The sequence below is a fragment of the Melanostigma gelatinosum genome (assembly GCF_949748355.1).
Source record: "Melanostigma gelatinosum genome assembly, chromosome: 22".
Lineage (NCBI taxonomy): Eukaryota > Metazoa > Chordata > Actinopteri > Perciformes > Zoarcidae > Melanostigma > Melanostigma gelatinosum.
The window spans coordinates 14,493,579-14,509,905 of record NC_136655.1 but is presented as its reverse complement, the minus strand read 5'-3'; the positions used below and the strand labels follow the sequence as shown (position 1 = coordinate 14,509,905).

Here is a 16,327-nt window from a genome sequence, read left to right as displayed (position 1 = left end):
CTCATACGTGCCAGGAGTGTGGAAAAACGTTCATGCGCGCCTCGGACGTGACTCGTCACTAGCGGACGCACACGGGCGAGCGCCCGTACACCTGCGAGGTATGTAAGAAGGGCTTCAAGAACTCTTGGGATCTGACCCGGCATCAGCGCATTCACACCGGAGAGCGACCCTTCCTCTGCTCCCAGTGTGGCAAGCGGTTCACACAGATGGGGCTGCTCCAGCTGCATTTACAGCGAACCGCCTGCAGCCAGAGGTGCAACCCTCCCGTCGAGTTCACCACGGAGGTCGTGGCAGCGGAGGAGACGCCGGAGAAAGGGGGCGGTCGGTACAAATGCCAGAAATGTGGCGAGAGCTTCAGCAGCATCCTGGAGCGGATGAGGCACAGGCAGAGACACGTGGTCAGGCATCAGTTCAAATGCTCCATGTGTGAGAAGATATACAGCCGAGCGTCCGACCTCAAGAGACACCAGATGAAGCACACCGGCGAGCGGCCGTTCGCCTGCGAGTGCGGGAAAAGCTTCACGCACGTGTGGCTCCTGAACAAGCACCAGCAGATCCACACCAGGGATCGTGTGCACCCCTGCGCGGAGTGTGGAAAGAGCTTCACGCAGCTCCAGATCCTGAACTGGCACCGCCTGACGCACAACGGCCAGCGACCCTTCGAGTGCTCCCGCTGTGAGAAGAGCTTCACCCAGCTGGCCAGCCTCACGCGCCACGAAAGAACCCACACGGGCGAGAGGCCGTACCTCTGCACCACCTGCGAGAAGACGTTCCTCATGCACGGAGAGCTGGCGAGGCACCAGCGCAGCCACAGCAACCTCAGGCCGTACGCTTGTCCGCAGTGCCCGAAGAGCTTTAAGACCAAGCGAGCTCAGAGCGAACACCTCAACGCGCACACGGGGGAGCGTCCATTTGCGTGCACCCATTGCGGCAAGAGGTTCGCCAAGTCGACCTCGCTCGTCCGACATAACCTGACTCACACGGGGGAGCGGCCCCACCAGTGCTCCCAGTGCGGGAAGACCTTCCTTACCTCTGGCGAGCTCCTCCTCCACAAGCACTTCCACACTGGAGAGAGGCCTTACTCCTGCTCCCACTGTGAGAGGAGGTTCAGGTGCTCCTCCAACCTCAACATGCACGTCCGAACACACACCGGGGAGAAGCCACACAGCTGCCAGTTCTGTAAGAAGAGTTTCTCCACCTCTGCGAGGCTGAAGAGACACGTACGCACACACATGGAGAAGGGAGTAGCAGTGGAGTCCTTTAGTCTTTGAGCTGCCAGGAGCCAATGATGCATGTATTAGAAGATGCCAATCGCTGATTTCTCATTTTAAATAAAAACTATAATCAATTTTCTTTTTTTTCATGTGGTGACAATATGATGCATGAGAACCATCTTTGGGAAAATATAGTTGTCTGGTTTTGTGAACAAAGGAACTTTTTTTGGTACATGCTGATATAATCAGGATACGAGTCAAACAGACAGCTACATGCTTTCGTTCAAAATGTCTTAAGTGTGTTCAACCTTTGTTGGACGAGAACTAGATGTCATCAAATCGTATAAGAGTATCCCTCCCAAACAAAAATGGTGGCATATGCCAACTAGTTGAGGTGGCTCATGTATTTAGTCTATTAATTTTATTATATTCAGTTTAATTCATGATAAGCTACGTGTGTTCTGCCTTAGTTGTGGGGGCAGCTTGAGAGAATGTTAGGAGGATGTTGATGATGCCAATTAACAATCTAAGAATGAGGTTTTAGTTTTGTTAAAGGAATACTTCAAATGTGTTAAAGGAGATAGAAGACAGCGATTGTAGGTAACATGTAGGGTCATTTTAAGGACATTTCAAAAGGTAAATTATCAAAGAGAGGAGGAATCTGGAGGACAGTGGAGAGAGGGAACAGCGATAAAGCCGAGCAAAGGATCAGACGCGAGTATGCCTACATTATTTGTTTCGTATGATTGTTTAGATCCATCTTGACACAAATATATAGAGAGGTAAACAGGTTGTTACAGTTAATGAATCTTGCGAATCAAAATCTCAAAAGCATTTAGACCCCCCAGTTTTGTGAGTGTGGGAACTGGAAATGGTCAAAACAGACCATTATGTATAAGTCTACTTTATTTTCTCTCATATGCCGAAAAGCTGTGAGAAGTTCCTCTTGTGATATCCTTCTTGTTCCCTTAATTGATAGAGGCCTGAACATCTCTTACTTTTCAAGAAAAACGAAGGTTAGAGAGACAACACCAACTTTTACTTTGGCAGAGCAAAGTTTCCTTCCCCATACAAATAGACACCATTTTATTTGCTTGCGTTTGCTATTGTTATATCATACTTATGTAAGTACATTAATGTGTCATCTGTCACTGTCGTCTAGATGACACCACGTGGTTATCACATGGGTTGTCGTCATACACAGGTTTGAATATAAAATTCCCTCCAAGTTTCCCGCCGGACCCCTTATGTGCAGGGACTTCCTGTCCCACCTACATTCTCGTGTCGCTTCCGGGTGGCCACACAAGACTCAACCAGCGAGCCGTCGATATCCTAACGCTGTAAACAAAAGTTACTAAACGGTTAAGCTTCCACAACACGCTAAACGAAAAGACATGCATATCAAAACAGGTAAGTTTATACAACTTTCTGACATATCTGACCGAAATTCTTCACTTTCAGAAGCTATTTTGTAGTCCTGTCGGTGGTGTTAGCAACTATGCTATCGGCGTCGATAGCAGCCAGCTCGCCGCTTTGAATGGGGGGGGGGGGGTTACGAAACTTTGAGTTCGGCTAACATGCTAGCTAGCTGTTAATTACATGATATGGTAAGACACTATGGCCCTCTCTTTTGCGACAACTGTTGTTTTTGAGACAGTGTTGAACTAACTTACATGTACCATGCAGTGACGGCAGATGAATAAAAACCGTCGAGTTTAAGTCGCCGCACCACCATGACGCTGCTAATTAAAGTTAGCTAACACCAGTGCTGACTCGCCGTCTTGTTAGCGGCCACCACCGCACACACGGATCATAGCATGTTGTATCGGAAGATACTAGTATATAAAGTGGTCAATTTACTATTTTTAACCGGAGACTGGAATACGGGCAGCTAGTTCGTCGGGAGCTCTCTGGATTGGAAAACTAACGTCACCGCTCCAGTTTAGTTGAATTGTGGCGCTTCAGAGCGGGCACGCTATTCGGGCCGTGTGTATCATTTTCCTAATCGTGTTGGCGTGCTTCATCGACATTTGTGACCACACAAGTTAAGTAACAATACAAAGCACCCGCCGCCATGCCTTTAGAAACAGCGGGCGGCAATGTTTGTCTGTCTGTCGCGTGTCACATGGCCAGAAAATGGCTAAACTTGAACTAATATAAATTAACCTCCCCGTCAATACAAAGTTAACAATCATTCATTGATCACATTCATTGATTTTAATCAGAATTTCAATATTTTGTTTCCGAAGAAGAGAGATATTACTTTCTAAATTACAGTTATTTGGTAATTGTTTATTTCAACTACAACTTGTCAACGTCTCTTTCAGGTACATGGGAAGCCAGCAACACAGTGTGTGAGTCCGATACCCTGTGTGATCCAGCAGTCCTCGTTGCAGCCACCAACTCCGAGCCTCACATTCGCAACCGCCGCCTGTCTCCCGGCTCAGGAAACTGTGGAGGTGGTGGAGGCGGAGGCTGCATATCTGGGGGTGACCAACAGCCCCGGCAGCTTTCACCCGAAGTCGTCCTGATCGGACCCGGCCACGCGCACGCCTTCAGCTTCCGCAGGGAAAAGGAGCGCAAGGGCCAGCAGCACAAAGGGCGCAGCCTCCGCAGGGAAAGTCAGAAAGGGGTCGGCCGAGTAAGCGAGCGGCCACAAAAGGTTAACCAGAAGGAGAGGTGGGTGGAGGACAGTCTGTCGCTGCTCAAGCCCCCACCTGCCTTCCCAGTGCAGGACAGCCCCGCCAAGCTGCAGCCTGCCGTCAGCTACGCGTCCAAGGTGAAGGCGGGAGCGGCCAGTGGGGGGCTGGAGGAGGACCGCCCTGCCATCGGCGTGCTGCTACAGAACCAGTGGGGTCTCAGTTTTATCAGCGAAGCCTCCGGCCCCCGACCCGCTGCCAACGCCCTCCCTCCTCAGCCCACAGACGCCGCACAGTCGGCAGACCTACAGTTCGAGACAGTTCTCACAGTACAGCCTCCGGGGGACACGCCTGTTCCAGTCGCTACCTCTGCCCCCCCCACCACGCACCCAGAGGTGGACGCAAGCAACGGGAAGCTGCTGCTGAGTTGTCGCCATCTAATGGAGGCTTTGAACTATCACAGTAGAGGTGAGAATTGGAATGTGCTTTAAGACATTGTCCTGCCAGATATTTGTTTTTGAGCACTTTCGTTTCAGAGAATTCATTCTAACAATGACCCTCTTTTTGTCCTCTCAGAATGGAACGCTATGTGCAACAAACAGAAAAAAGGTACGTTGGATCAACGCTATGCTTGTTTCTAGGGGTGTGGCCTATTTGCTTTAGCTCCTTAAATATGTTAACGTGTCGTGACAATATTTAGTAGTTATGTCTATTTTGGAAACAACCTGAATTGTTAGTTATATCACTGTCATTGCATTATGTAGATATGTGCTCTTTGAACCAGAGTGTCTTTACTACGGTGTCACACACCTCATTGATGAGTTAAAAACGGCACATTTGATTCTACAATGAGCTGCCCAGCTTGTAAAATGTTTATATATCAGATGGAACCATGCATTTGGCCAATTGGGAGCATGAATCATTTCTTATAGCGGTGGGAAATACGGCCCTAAAATAATATGACCTCTCTGGGTGTGTCTGTGATTACCGATATGACACAATATTGTCTTTAGCCTATCAAATATTTATTATCATCCTTTACTCTTCCTGCTTAACTTGAGTTACATACTCAGACCTGCATTTGTGTTGACCAGCTGTCATGTTACAAAGCATTAGATCTGTACGACGTGTTTGCTTGCAACAAATATTGAAGTGTGCATATTAGCTGTTCATTTCCTATGCCAGCCTGGTAATGAATTCATAATGGGATTAGAATTGAATATACATTTCAAATATAACTATGCCTAATATTGTTTCCAGGGAAGTTAGTTAAACAGTAATGTTAACAGCAGAGTCGCCATTTAAACTCTTTAATATCTCTCACTGGAAACAACTGTTGTATCGGTCCTCCTAACCCTAATTGATGTGTTGATGTGATTCACTGCCTGCAGGTTATATTGCCCTTATACTTTATGATGGTAATAAAATAATAGTCTGCAACCAAGACGGCATCAACTTTATTACTCTGGCCTCGTTAACAGTAAAATCCCCAGACACACACACTGGAACACTGCATAGTTACTAGAGGGAACGTAAGTCATTCAGAGCCTTCGCTATGAGGCAGCTCCACAAAATAACTTGCACTTGTTTGTAACAATTAGCTATTAGCGGAGTGAGAGCAGTGTGTTTGTGTGACGCAGCAGTTGTGGATGAGAGACTGAGGATCATCATTAATTCCGGGTATGCTAACCACCAGTAAACTAGCTTCCCAATACGTCCCGTTTGTATCCTCGGGCCAAAACTACCAAAGTCTTTAGCTTCCTTTTTAAACTAACTCATCCAAAGTGAAGCGATTTAGCTTTCAGCAATGCTCGGTGTGTATAATCCGATAAATTATACCGGTATTATGACTAACAATATATGACACACCCCTAGTTTCTAACCATTTATTGCCTGGTTAGGGTTACAAGACACTCAAATGTTATTGATTTTATATATTATAATCTATACAAATTTATTGTAAATTCTATTTTTTCTTTTCTTCTGTTTTTCCAGACTTCTCCCTGACATTGTTTTGTTGTTTTCCTGTTTTGCAGTTCCAAAAAAGGTGGTCTGGTACAAGGAGACCCAGGAGCACCCGGCCTAGCAGTGTGAGACACCAAAAGTATATACAGACACGTACACAACACACCTACATGCACATTTAAACACATAAAGATGGACAAATGTATGAGTCCCGTTCACACACACTGCACTCAGGATGATGTCTTCACGCAAAGCCACACTGAGACACTTTGGACTAACTCCTTTGAGATCTTACAGCAATGGACTTTTTTAACGCCTTACAGAAAGCCTGCCTTAATTAATCAGACCTGTTTTCATCGCCTCATTACCTTTTTAGCTTGTATGTGTAGAGCTGGTCATTTGTTTTAAACAATCTATGCTGAGCTGTAATTTAATTTTTCCCCCTTTTGGAAGCTGCAGTCAGTTTTATCGCTGTTTTTTTTGTCTTCTGTAAAGCGAGTGGTCAATCAAGCACTTTGTTAAAAAAATCTGTTGTGACCAATCAGTGTGCGAGAAACCCTCACCATAGCGAATTATTTTCTTCTTTTTTTCCCCTCCTTCAATTAGAAACAGAAGAATGTCTTGTACCTGCTAGAGTTTTATGGTTAATGTATGCAGAGGACTTGTGTATCCTGTGTCTTCAGTTTACAGAAGGGTGTAGTCAAAGGCACAGTAGAGTTCACCCTTTACCCATCAGATCTTAATGCTGTCCCTTTTTGTTTTTATTTGGTTCCCCAATCGGGTGACTGTTACTCATAAATCCATAAGGGATCTTACCATGTTCAGTATGTTGATTTTTGAAAAGAATTTATTGAATAAAAAAAATTTACACTGGAGAAGAGGAATGTAAGTGAACAGTATTGCTTAATAAAAATGAATGAACTTGAAACGTTCCCTATTTTTATTTAAAGTTCAGGTTTGATTTTGCACTAACAAGTCATTGTAACTGCAAACAAACCCTAAATCTTTAATGCCAAATTGGCTGCATGAAAATGGGGTTCAATGTAAAAGTACAGAAAAATGTTGGTCCCCTCACTGGAGTACTAGACCAGCCATCATACGTAGCACCAAGCGGTCAGGTCATCAGTCTCTCCACGTTACCTCCACTTCATCTGTTCTGTACCTACGACAGGAAACATGGTCGTGATCAACATGGACAGATAACAAGGAATGACAGCAAGGTAGCAATATAACATCTATTTGTCTCCTACATTTTGGGAGCGCTAATCCAGAAATACTATTCACCCTGGCTTATTGAGTCTAGTTAAATCTATAGTGGCACCGTGTATCCAATTGTAAAGACTACTAAATCCCAGTACCACTTAGCATTTCCATGATTTCCTAAAAGACAGATGCAGTACAAAGAAACTGAACTAGTAACGTGAAGGCTACCTTTGTGTAATCCACGAGTCTTCCAGCGCCGTCACTTGACCGGACCTAAACATCTCCCAGCCCGCTTGAGCAATCATTGCTCCGTTGTCGATGCAGAACCTGTGGCACAAAGTGAACATTGTTTTGATTGAACGTGCAGCAGTGTTGTGACAGACTATTGTAGCAACTTAGCAGTGAGGCCAAGTGAAATGACAACGGCTCTTTTGTCACATTCAAACTAAAGTTTGATAGGGGCCACTTGAGTGCTTTGTGTCTAGATAATTTACCACTACTCATACTGTTTAACAAAGCATGCCATACTTTTCACTGTACTTAAAATGCATTATCATCCAATAACTTATGTTTGAAAACATGTTTATTATAATGGATCTTCAGTACATAACCCTCTGAACCCCAAAACCTGCCCGGAGGATGGAATAGCATTTTCTTTAAACATTTGCCAAAACTACATCGTTCACAGCCAGAAGCTGATCAGATCTTCCTCTTTCCGACGAACTTGAACAAACGTGATTACTTCTAGCTATGTTTCTATAGAGGTGCAGGACTTGTATATTGCCATGAAAGAATAGCACCTCGGTGCTGAAAAACACAAGCTTCAAGCTCATTCTAAAACAAGGCATGCATTGAAAACTGATTAGCAGTACTTGTGGTTTGGTCCCAAGAAATCTAACCTATCGTCAATAGAGAGTAAATGAATGTCTGGTTTACTGTTCATCTGTGGCAAACAGCTTGGCTCCTCTCTCCTTGCACATCACCCCCATCATCTCCTGCAAGCGCATGTTACCTGCAGACGAAACGAGGTCTCACAGGTTAAAATCTTCTGGTGAATAAAATGTGAGGCTTCCTTGATTCCCGATTGGTACTCGATCCCTTTTTTAAAATTATGATTAGAGTATATAGTTTAAATTTACGTTCACGTTTCAGGCAACTGAGGCCTTCCTTCTGGCAATTGTGACTGCGATGCATTAAAAAGCAGTAGTTAAGAATATTCGGAATGAATACTATGACTTTTTTTAAACGTTTGACATACTGTTTCCACGAGGGGTCTGTGTCCTGTTTGCTGGCTGTTGTATCTTTCAGGATGTTGATCAGCTGATGAACCCCACCTGAGCCTGGTGTGGTTCAAGATATAAAGGCCCAATCCCAGTGTCCCCCTAAAGCCTCAAACACTGAACCCTCAGGGACGTCACCTGTTAAATCACTGAGTGTGAGAGACTTTAAGGGCTTGAAATGGTTTAAATATGAATGGGACAGCACTTTGCTGCAACATAACATTACCATGACAATGTCAAAAGATATGATGTACATTGTGGGTATTTATATTATACGTCTTCCAGGCTCTTTCCTCACAAGATGAGGTAATGTCAGATTATCTATTTACTTGTCAAATCAGCTTTGATGACTAAATGAAATATTTGATGAATAAAGAAATATCCTCTGATTTAATGTGTTTTTGTTCCATCTTTAATGTTTCTGTGTAAGTTTAATATGACGGGCTGAACACACCTGTGCCTTCCTCTTTGTTTACCATTCAATGGTTACCCCGTGTTTAACATCCCATAGAAATGAATTATGGGTAATTCCCTTGGGCAGTGTTTGAGGACTGACAGTTTGAGCCCTTTATGAACCCTTTCTGTAAGTCATTAGAAATGAATTTTAAAGTTAGCCATAAAAAAAAACCAACAGAATGCCCTAAAAGGTCAGAGAATAATTTGTCATAAAAAATGATATAAAGTAATAGTATGATATGCCAAAAAAGTTACAGTATAGTATGAAATAAAAAAGTCAGTCATAGTATGTCATACGAGTCACAAAGAAGTAAAATAATATGTCAGAAGATTTAGAATAATATTGAATAAAGAGAGTATAGTAGTCATCCCACAAATGTGGCACCATTTCAAAGGGAAACATTTTACAACTGTAGAAACAGTGTACAATACAATATCATACACAATCTCTCTGACTCCTATATTGTACATACGGCCATGTAAGACTGATGAACTTCTAAAATGTGATGTACTTACAGCCAACACCCCCCACAATGAGGACCTCTTGGGAGCCGCAGTGAGCCATGGCCCTCTCTGTGATCTCTACCAGCATGGAGAACACGGTCTCCTGCAAAGACAAAGGCATTCGTGTTGGGCAATAAAGACAACATCTCAAATGGCTCAAGAGAGCTTTTTAACTGAGCTACACATCCACCATGTGGGGCAGCATCACATTAACAGACTCCGTTTGTAGTCGGGGTAGTTTTGACAAATCACAATTGAGCGTGTTATGGTTGAATGCAGGTAAACAATCCATGTGAAAAGCAAAAGAGGCAGATAGCATTGGATGAAGTGCAATCTCGGAACCCATCGGCTGTCATCAGAAGAAAATGTATCCAAAATAATTATTGTCAGCTACTTATTAATTAATCTGGTCGTACACATCATCTCTCAACTCCATTCTCGTGTCTCAAGCTGCTAATTGTACAGTGAATAATTGGCCACCGCATGGAAGACCAAATCTTGACCGAGACTTCTGGATTGCCAGAAATACTGGCCATTATCCCAAGAGGCTCAATCGTCATCAGACCGATCGCAGATGGGTTCCAGGATTGAACCGATAGTTCTTTGTACCTGTAGGGAGAAGCACAGGTCCTCTGATGCACACTGACCAGAGCTCAGCATCTTATGAGAAGCTTCCTATGGAACAAAAATAGTAAACAACTTTTAGGATCATGAACCAAAAGAATGATGAAGTAGGCATCAAGTGTAACCTTGAGTATCATCTTTGAGATTTGCCTCATTAATATCTACATCATGTCAAAGGACAACAGAGAGGATGACGGCATTTCTTATCGATAAATAGTTTAACGGGCAAGCACACCACTCACCTCAATATAGGATAAAATCCCAGAAAATGAGACGTCCATTCCTTTTACTGCATATGGCAGCTCCACATACTGACTCCCTCTAACACCATGGATAAGAAGCAAATATTAGTATTAAGCACACAACAATGAAGCTACTTAGTGGCTCTCACTCACTTTTTGGCCATCTGCTCTATGTTGTAGCCTGGACTGGGGTCATTGGAAATCTGAGTGAAGAAACAGTTCCGCACTAAGAATTAACAAACACCTATCACATACAGTAAAAGGCAAATAGTTGCTAAATAAAAAAGACCAGAATGGCACAGACCTTTATAACTCTGGCAAACCTGTCAAGACAGTTGCCAACTGCGATGTCAATGGTCTCCCCAAATATTCTGTACCGCCGCTCTGAGTATGCAATCACCTGCACAGGAAGAGTATACATTTGTACCCGATGAACCTAAAACTGTGTACTTAATGTGTAAGTGTATGTAGCAGCTCCGCCAACAGACTCATAGCTTCCCCTCAGGAGCGAGGCATTCACAAACCAACCTGTGTGTTCCCTCCACTGACATAAAGCACGATGGGGTTGTTTGCTTGTGTGATGAGTCGGCCCATCTCAATGTGTCCAATACAGTGGTTGACACCGAGGAGCGGCTTCCCCCAAAGCTGTGCGACTGTACGAGCCACCAGAGCCACCGTCACCAAGGGGGCACCCATCCCAGGACCTGAATGAGGAGGAGGAAAACAAAGAGAGAAAGAGCGGTGTTTGTCACGTCGAAGTGATATAGAATACATCATATCCTTGTTTGAGAGAGAACATCACATTAGTTTGATGATGCCTTGCAGGCATCCATGAACATAACATGTTTTATGGATGATCATGGTATCTGTCATATGCTGCACCAGTAATAATTCACCTTCCATTTAATTCATCTTCTCTCTCAGCACATGCGAGAAGTTTGTCGTCAGGGCTTTCTGCCAGAACTCTACCTACGGTACTTGGTTATGTTTGGTAACAGATCAAAGCCCTGAAGGAAAACTTCTCCCGTGTGCCGTTCAGTACTTGTGGGTGAAATTAGAGAACAAAAGTTTAAATCATTAAAAATTGAAAAATGATGCCTCGTTCTGACAAACATCTGGATGGTTGAAATCTTACTCTACCTAGGTGAATGCCCAGGAGGTTTTGTTACCTTTTGTGTACGCCACACAGTCGATGTCTGCAGGCTTCAGCCCTGCTTGCTCCAGTGCCTCCTTCAGGACAGTCAGTATGACAGCACGGTGGTGCCTGGCAGTGTCACTAGGCATGAACCCTGATGGGTAAAACAACATGTTGTCAACTACACATGCAAGCTAGTTAAGACTTTGACATATCGCCGGTGAAGCGAAAGTGTCCTTACTGACTTGCCTTGACCAGGGGGGGTAATGTAGGTCCGTCTAGGGTTGGACAGCACTTCACCATCCTTGATGATTCCGATGCCGATCTTATTGGCACTGCCCTCAAATCCAATTACTACAGTCATGGTAGCTAAAAAAAAAAAAAAAAACAGGAAATAAAAAAGTATTGTTTTTGCATGGAAAGCCAAGAAGGGTATGGTTACAGAGGGAAAGTATCTATTTTAAAGTGTATTCCCTACAGAATTATTTCATCTCTCCTTGACGCCAAACATGAATAATGAGGAATGATAAAATAATCATGATGATGAAGTGCAAAATATAAGATATTATGGGGATACGGCACCAATTTTACACATTACATTTGGTCTAATATTGGTAGTTGCCAGGTCCACTGGTTAGTGCAGATGGCTGTAGTTAGCTGTTGTTACATTGTCTATAGACTGTATATTCACACAGTTTGACTGGGAGGTACATCTCTTCAAACTATATTTGTATCTTACATGTTAGTTTAGTTCAAACTGTATCAGAGATGAAAATAATACGGGACAAGTGTAGACCATAAAAACAAAATATTTGCCAATATGAGACCAATACACCCATGCCAATAAAACGTAATCAAATAGAAATAAAAGCTAAAATAACAGTTATAGTAGTTAAACAACATGAAACAATAATTACGTTAATAAAATATAATATCGTTTTATAACTTAAATACGATAGGTTGAGTAATTAATACAAATTAAACTAAAATAGAATAGGTGTTTACAATTTAAATATAATATAATAAGTGAATAAAAATAGTCTATAACCCATTCTTTTTTTAAAAGACCTGGCTGAATCGACAAATATATTCTAACTGGGAATTTATATTTAATGAACGTTAGGTTTTGGTGAGAAGCTTTAAATGCCACCATTTTAATTGTACTATTACATGTAACACTATGTGACATTTATAGAAATATTACACTCACCTCCCGACACATAAAACGTAAAAAATGCAACAATATAGTATAACGTTACATACTGTACATGTCTAGCTAGCGCGAAAACCCCAATTACACCACTCTGCACAGCTGTGTTGCTGTTAAGATAGCAGTGAGTGACGGCACTCCGTATCCGTAAAACTAGCTTAACGATACATTAACGCTGCATTAAATTTAAAAATAAGTGTACCTACCTTTACACTTTCTTCCGGTGATTCAAATGAATCCAAATTCGTGCCAGTTCAACTTTTAAACGAATAATTATACTGCCTCGGCTAACTTCTTCACTTCAACTCCTCCATTGAAAGAGGTCCTAAATGGTCCCAAACAATGAGAGCTCTAGAGATGGCCTCACCAAAAAACATTGTCTCAGTAAAGTTTTACTTCAGCAACAAGTCAAGATAATGTAATATGTGTCATATCAGCTACAGATGTGTATTTCGTTTTTCAATTTAAAAAGACGTGATAAAAACGTGTTATTTGTCATTTCTGTCAGGCATACGTTTAGGCATTCAGTAAGTGCATCAAGCACGTGGTGAGAAATCTTTGCACTGCATTGTGAGTTTGGTTTGGGGGAAGTGACAAAAGAAGTACTCACCTCGTCTTTGCATCCTGTTGTGAAAGTGCAAGTAAGATTATTTGCATCTACTTTTTCTGAAACGTGTTGCTGGTTGAAATGAAATCACGTGCGTTGTTTTACCGCATTTGCATTTGTAGATTAATCAAATAAGATGCATCTCAAGCTAATTAAGCTAGCTGGCTCCATTCATTCTCAGGGCAGGCCGTCTGCTGCTGGCTCTGTTCTCTTTGTCACGGAGGACAAGCTAGTGTTAGCATAGCTGGCCACAAAACCTGTTGTGTAACGCGTTAAAGCAGCTTAGCTAGTTTTTTTTTAGGGTTTTGCGTCTTCTCCGTGCATGCTGTTAATTGTGCATCCAGTGGGCTAGAAATGTATTCATGTTTTGTGTTTAATGTGCTCGGCTATAAGCTTCTTCACAGCAACGACTTGCATCAAAATAAACGTATCGCTTGCTCCCAGTTAGAGGATTTACTTGCCTTTACAAGCACACTATTTTAAACAAATGGCGTTTAAATCGGAGGGATTTTTCATTATGAGGACACTATGGTATCTCAGCCAACACTCGATAGTGCGATACTGGTGTTGATGTGCATCTATTCGAGTGTTAGTCCGCACTCAAGTTTTCAGACTTACTATTGTAAATATTTGCAGATTAACAAAGTGCAGTACATAAATGACAAATATGTTTGAGCTCTTTAAAAAAAAATTCGTCCAACCGAGAGCCCTGACAAGTATTATTTAACTACAAACATGTTACGCTCAGTACAGCAGATTCATTTTTCTTAAATTGTTGTAAAATATTGTTAGTAAACAAAAACGGTGCTGTATTACGCAACATCAGTTCTCAACCATTGTGCTTATTGACGTAAAACCTCAAATATATTGAATTAGAATTAATGCAACTATTTTCATCATTTTTCTCAAACAATTTGTTAGCCTACAAAATGCCAGGAAAAAATGCTCAGGTGACATCTTCAAGTATTTTTTTAGTTTTATCAACCAGCAGTGGATGTGATTGCACTCCAGTAAAAACATGCTGATGATTCAGCCTTAATGGCTTAGTGAAACTCTTGTATTGAATGATGAGTTTCTAGAGAAACGCGTCACAATAATTGCTCCTCTGTTTTCCCCAGCGGCGTGTGTGCTGTTGTGTGTGCGTGCTGTGTGTCTGCGAGGTGTGTTTGCAGTCAGAGCCAATTCAAGCATGAAGAGAGGCAAGAAGGCAGAAGAGGCAGCCGCGGACGGGGAGAATGACATGGGCTCTGGTGAGACAGCATGCACCAATGCACAAACACTTTCTGTTCTACGGCATATCGAACAACTTTTAAATTCATCTTTTAAACTGAAACGTGTGTGTGATCAACCACTTTCACCTCCCAGCTTCGGCAAAGAGAACCAAGAAGGCCAAGGAACCAGAGGCCCCGATATTGTACGAAGATCCTCCTGACAAAATGACCAGCAAAGATGGACGCGCTGCCAACATGAAGATCACCTCCTGGAACGTTGACGGCCTGAGGGCCTGGGTGAAAAAGAACGGCCTGGATGTGCGTTTGCGGTGACCGAAATGCAACGTGAGTGATTTGCCAAGTTATGTTCTGAGAGCAGTTTTAACGGTCCAACGCTTGTGTTCTTCCTCCCAGTGGGTACGTGAGGAGGCTCCAGATGTTTTGTGCCTGCAGGAGACAAAGTGTGCAGAGAAATCCCTCCCCGCTGCCATCATCTCGATGCCCGAGTACCCTCACAAGTACTGGGCCGTGTCCGATGAGAAGGAGGGTTACAGTGGTGTGGCCATGCTGTGCAAGACTGAACCCCTCAAAGTCACCTATGGCATTGGTGAGTGGTGTCTTCTACTGGACCTGTACAGCAGACCTCTGTCATTGAACCTGCACTGGTGGCTGTAAATAACAATACGAGGGCATCATTTTGTCAAGCAAATTTGTGAAGTACAGCTTCAAATTGATTGACTTTTAAGCGTTTGGAAATTGCATGAAAAGAGTGATTATTTTTTTAAGTACATCTAGTTTCTAGTTTTTATGCTAAGCTAAGTGGCTGCTGACTGTCGCTTCACATTTACTGTACACATGTCTCAAGAAAAGGAATGAGCATATTGTCAGAACTGAGTGAATTGAGTTTTTTTTATTACCCTACAATTTGTTTGTGAACACAAACCTACACAATAAGTTATTGAACTTTGAATCCCGGTGAAGATATTCCATTCCTAACTGCTCCTTACCTTCCAAACGCTCCAGGCAAAGAAGAGCATGACAAGGAGGGCCGCGTCATCACCGCGGAGTTCCCCAGCTTCTACCTGGTGACCGCCTACGTGCCGAACTCCGGCAGAGGCCTTGTGCGCCTAGATTACCGCAAAACGTGGGACGTGGACTTCCGGGCATACCTGAGCGAGCTGGACATGCAGAAGCCCCTGGTGCTGTGCGGCGACCTCAACGTCGCACACCAGGATATCGACCTGAAGAACCCGAAGGGGAACAAGAGAAGCGCAGGATTCACCCCAGAGGAGCGCGAGGGCATCAGCCAGCTGCTGGAGTCCGGTTTCACCGACAGCTTCCGTGAGCTCTACCCGGAGCAGGCCAACGCCTACACCTTCTGGACCTACATGATGAACTCCCGCGGAAAGAACGTGGGCTGGAGGCTCGATTACTTCCTGCTGTCGTCCAGCCTGCTGCCGGGCCTGTGCGACAGCAAGATCCGCAACAAGCCCCTGGGAAGCGACCACTGCCCCATCACTCTGCACATGGCCGTGTAGGTCACCGTCTGACCAGGGCTTTACACAGTCCTCACTGGTTTCATAGTGCTACCTTTCCGGCTCTGCAGTAGCGTAGGTTGTCTCGTACTTTTAACGGTTTCAGTTTTCAAATTAAACTGCCATTAAATGACAAGCACAATTCATACTGCCGTTTATCCTCTTCATCCAATTGACGTTTGTCAGTAAACCCAGTGGTGTACGATGTCTGCTGATTTTTCAACAATGACCCGCGACTGGCTGTGGAACTGTATCTGTTGTCTGTACTACTGCTGATATGAGGAAAGCCTCCATGTCACAGAGCTTGCAGTACGTGTTTGTTATTGTCTGAATTTAAAACCACTGCTCATAAGAATATGTAACGTTTGATTTAAGCCTCTTTTTCCAATGCAGTGTCTGTTGTAGAACATGCTCACAATAAAATCCTGGATTTATGTACCTTCCTTTTGTTCATTATTTGAAGACTAGATGACGAAAAAGAAATTGCATCTGAAAAACACTG

At 43.3% G+C, this 16,327-nt stretch overlaps 4 protein-coding genes across 4 annotated transcripts; 3 read left to right on the top strand and 1 right to left on the bottom strand.

Annotated features, from left to right (window-relative positions):
* Nucleotides 1-4: 4 nt before the first annotated feature.
* LOC306796126 (uncharacterized protein) lies at nt 5-1,271 on the top strand (the record flags this gene model as incomplete). The annotated part of the gene is made up of 1 exon (XM_079294901.1): nt 5-1,271. Exon 1 carries the CDS (start codon nt 207-209, stop codon nt 1,269-1,271), a length of 1,065 nt encoding a protein of 354 aa, XP_079151027.1. The 5' UTR covers nt 5-206.
* A 1,228-nt stretch (nt 1,272-2,499) lies between these two features.
* LOC306795788 (uncharacterized protein) lies at nt 2,500-6,746 on the top strand. Its single transcript, XM_079294418.1, has 4 exons — nt 2,500-2,624; nt 3,542-4,321; nt 4,430-4,462; nt 5,890-6,746. The coding sequence occupies exons 1-4, from the start codon at nt 2,609-2,611 to the stop codon at nt 5,937-5,939; spliced, it is 879 nt and encodes a 292-aa protein (XP_079150544.1). The 5' UTR covers nt 2,500-2,608; the 3' UTR covers nt 5,940-6,746.
* Nucleotides 6,648-12,803, bottom strand: osgep (O-sialoglycoprotein endopeptidase). The gene is made up of 12 exons (XM_079294417.1): nt 12,679-12,803; nt 11,512-11,631; nt 11,297-11,416; nt 10,656-10,831; nt 10,432-10,527; nt 10,281-10,330; nt 10,128-10,206; nt 9,871-9,936; nt 9,274-9,364; nt 7,958-8,033; nt 7,250-7,348; nt 6,648-6,980 (listed from the first exon to the last, which is right to left on the bottom strand). Exons 2-12 carry the CDS (start codon nt 11,624-11,626, stop codon nt 6,941-6,943), a joined length of 1,008 nt encoding a protein of 335 aa, XP_079150543.1. The 5' UTR covers nt 11,627-11,631; nt 12,679-12,803; the 3' UTR covers nt 6,648-6,940.
* A 206-nt stretch (nt 12,804-13,009) lies between these two features.
* apex1 (APEX nuclease (multifunctional DNA repair enzyme) 1) lies at nt 13,010-16,268 on the top strand. Its single transcript, XM_079294423.1, has 5 exons — nt 13,010-13,113; nt 14,198-14,329; nt 14,445-14,608; nt 14,705-14,897; nt 15,314-16,268. The coding sequence occupies exons 2-5, from the start codon at nt 14,269-14,271 to the stop codon at nt 15,826-15,828; spliced, it is 933 nt and encodes a 310-aa protein (XP_079150549.1). The 5' UTR covers nt 13,010-13,113; nt 14,198-14,268; the 3' UTR covers nt 15,829-16,268.
* The last annotated feature ends 59 nt before the right edge of the window (nt 16,269-16,327 follow it).

Bases quoted from the DNA above. Each gene is read 5' to 3' on its own strand.
- LOC306795788 (XM_079294418.1), top strand. The intron at 4,322-4,429 runs GTGAGAATTGGA...TTGTCCTCTCAG, and splicing joins TTTGAACTATCACAGTAGAG to AATGGAACGCTATGTGCAAC. The intron at 4,463-5,889 runs GTACGTTGGATC...CCTGTTTTGCAG, and splicing joins GTGCAACAAACAGAAAAAAG to TTCCAAAAAAGGTGGTCTGG.
- osgep (XM_079294417.1), bottom strand. From the start codon at position 11,626: ATGACTGTAGTAATTGGATTTGAGGGCAGTGCCAATAAGATCGGCATC. The intron at 10,207-10,280 runs GTGAGTGAGAGC...CCATGGTGTTAG, and splicing joins ATAGAGCAGATGGCCAAAAA to AGGGAGTCAGTATGTGGAGC. The intron at 8,034-9,273 runs GTAAGTACATCA...TTTCGTCTGCAG, and splicing joins CATTGTGGGGGGTGTTGGCT to GTAACATGCGCTTGCAGGAG.
- apex1 (XM_079294423.1), top strand. From the start codon at position 14,269: ATGAAGAGAGGCAAGAAGGCAGAAGAGGCAGCCGCGGACGGGGAGAAT. The intron at 14,609-14,704 runs GTGCGTTTGCGG...TCTTCCTCCCAG, and splicing joins TGAAAAAGAACGGCCTGGAT to TGGGTACGTGAGGAGGCTCC. The intron at 14,898-15,313 runs GTGAGTGGTGTC...CAAACGCTCCAG, and splicing joins CAAAGTCACCTATGGCATTG to GCAAAGAAGAGCATGACAAG.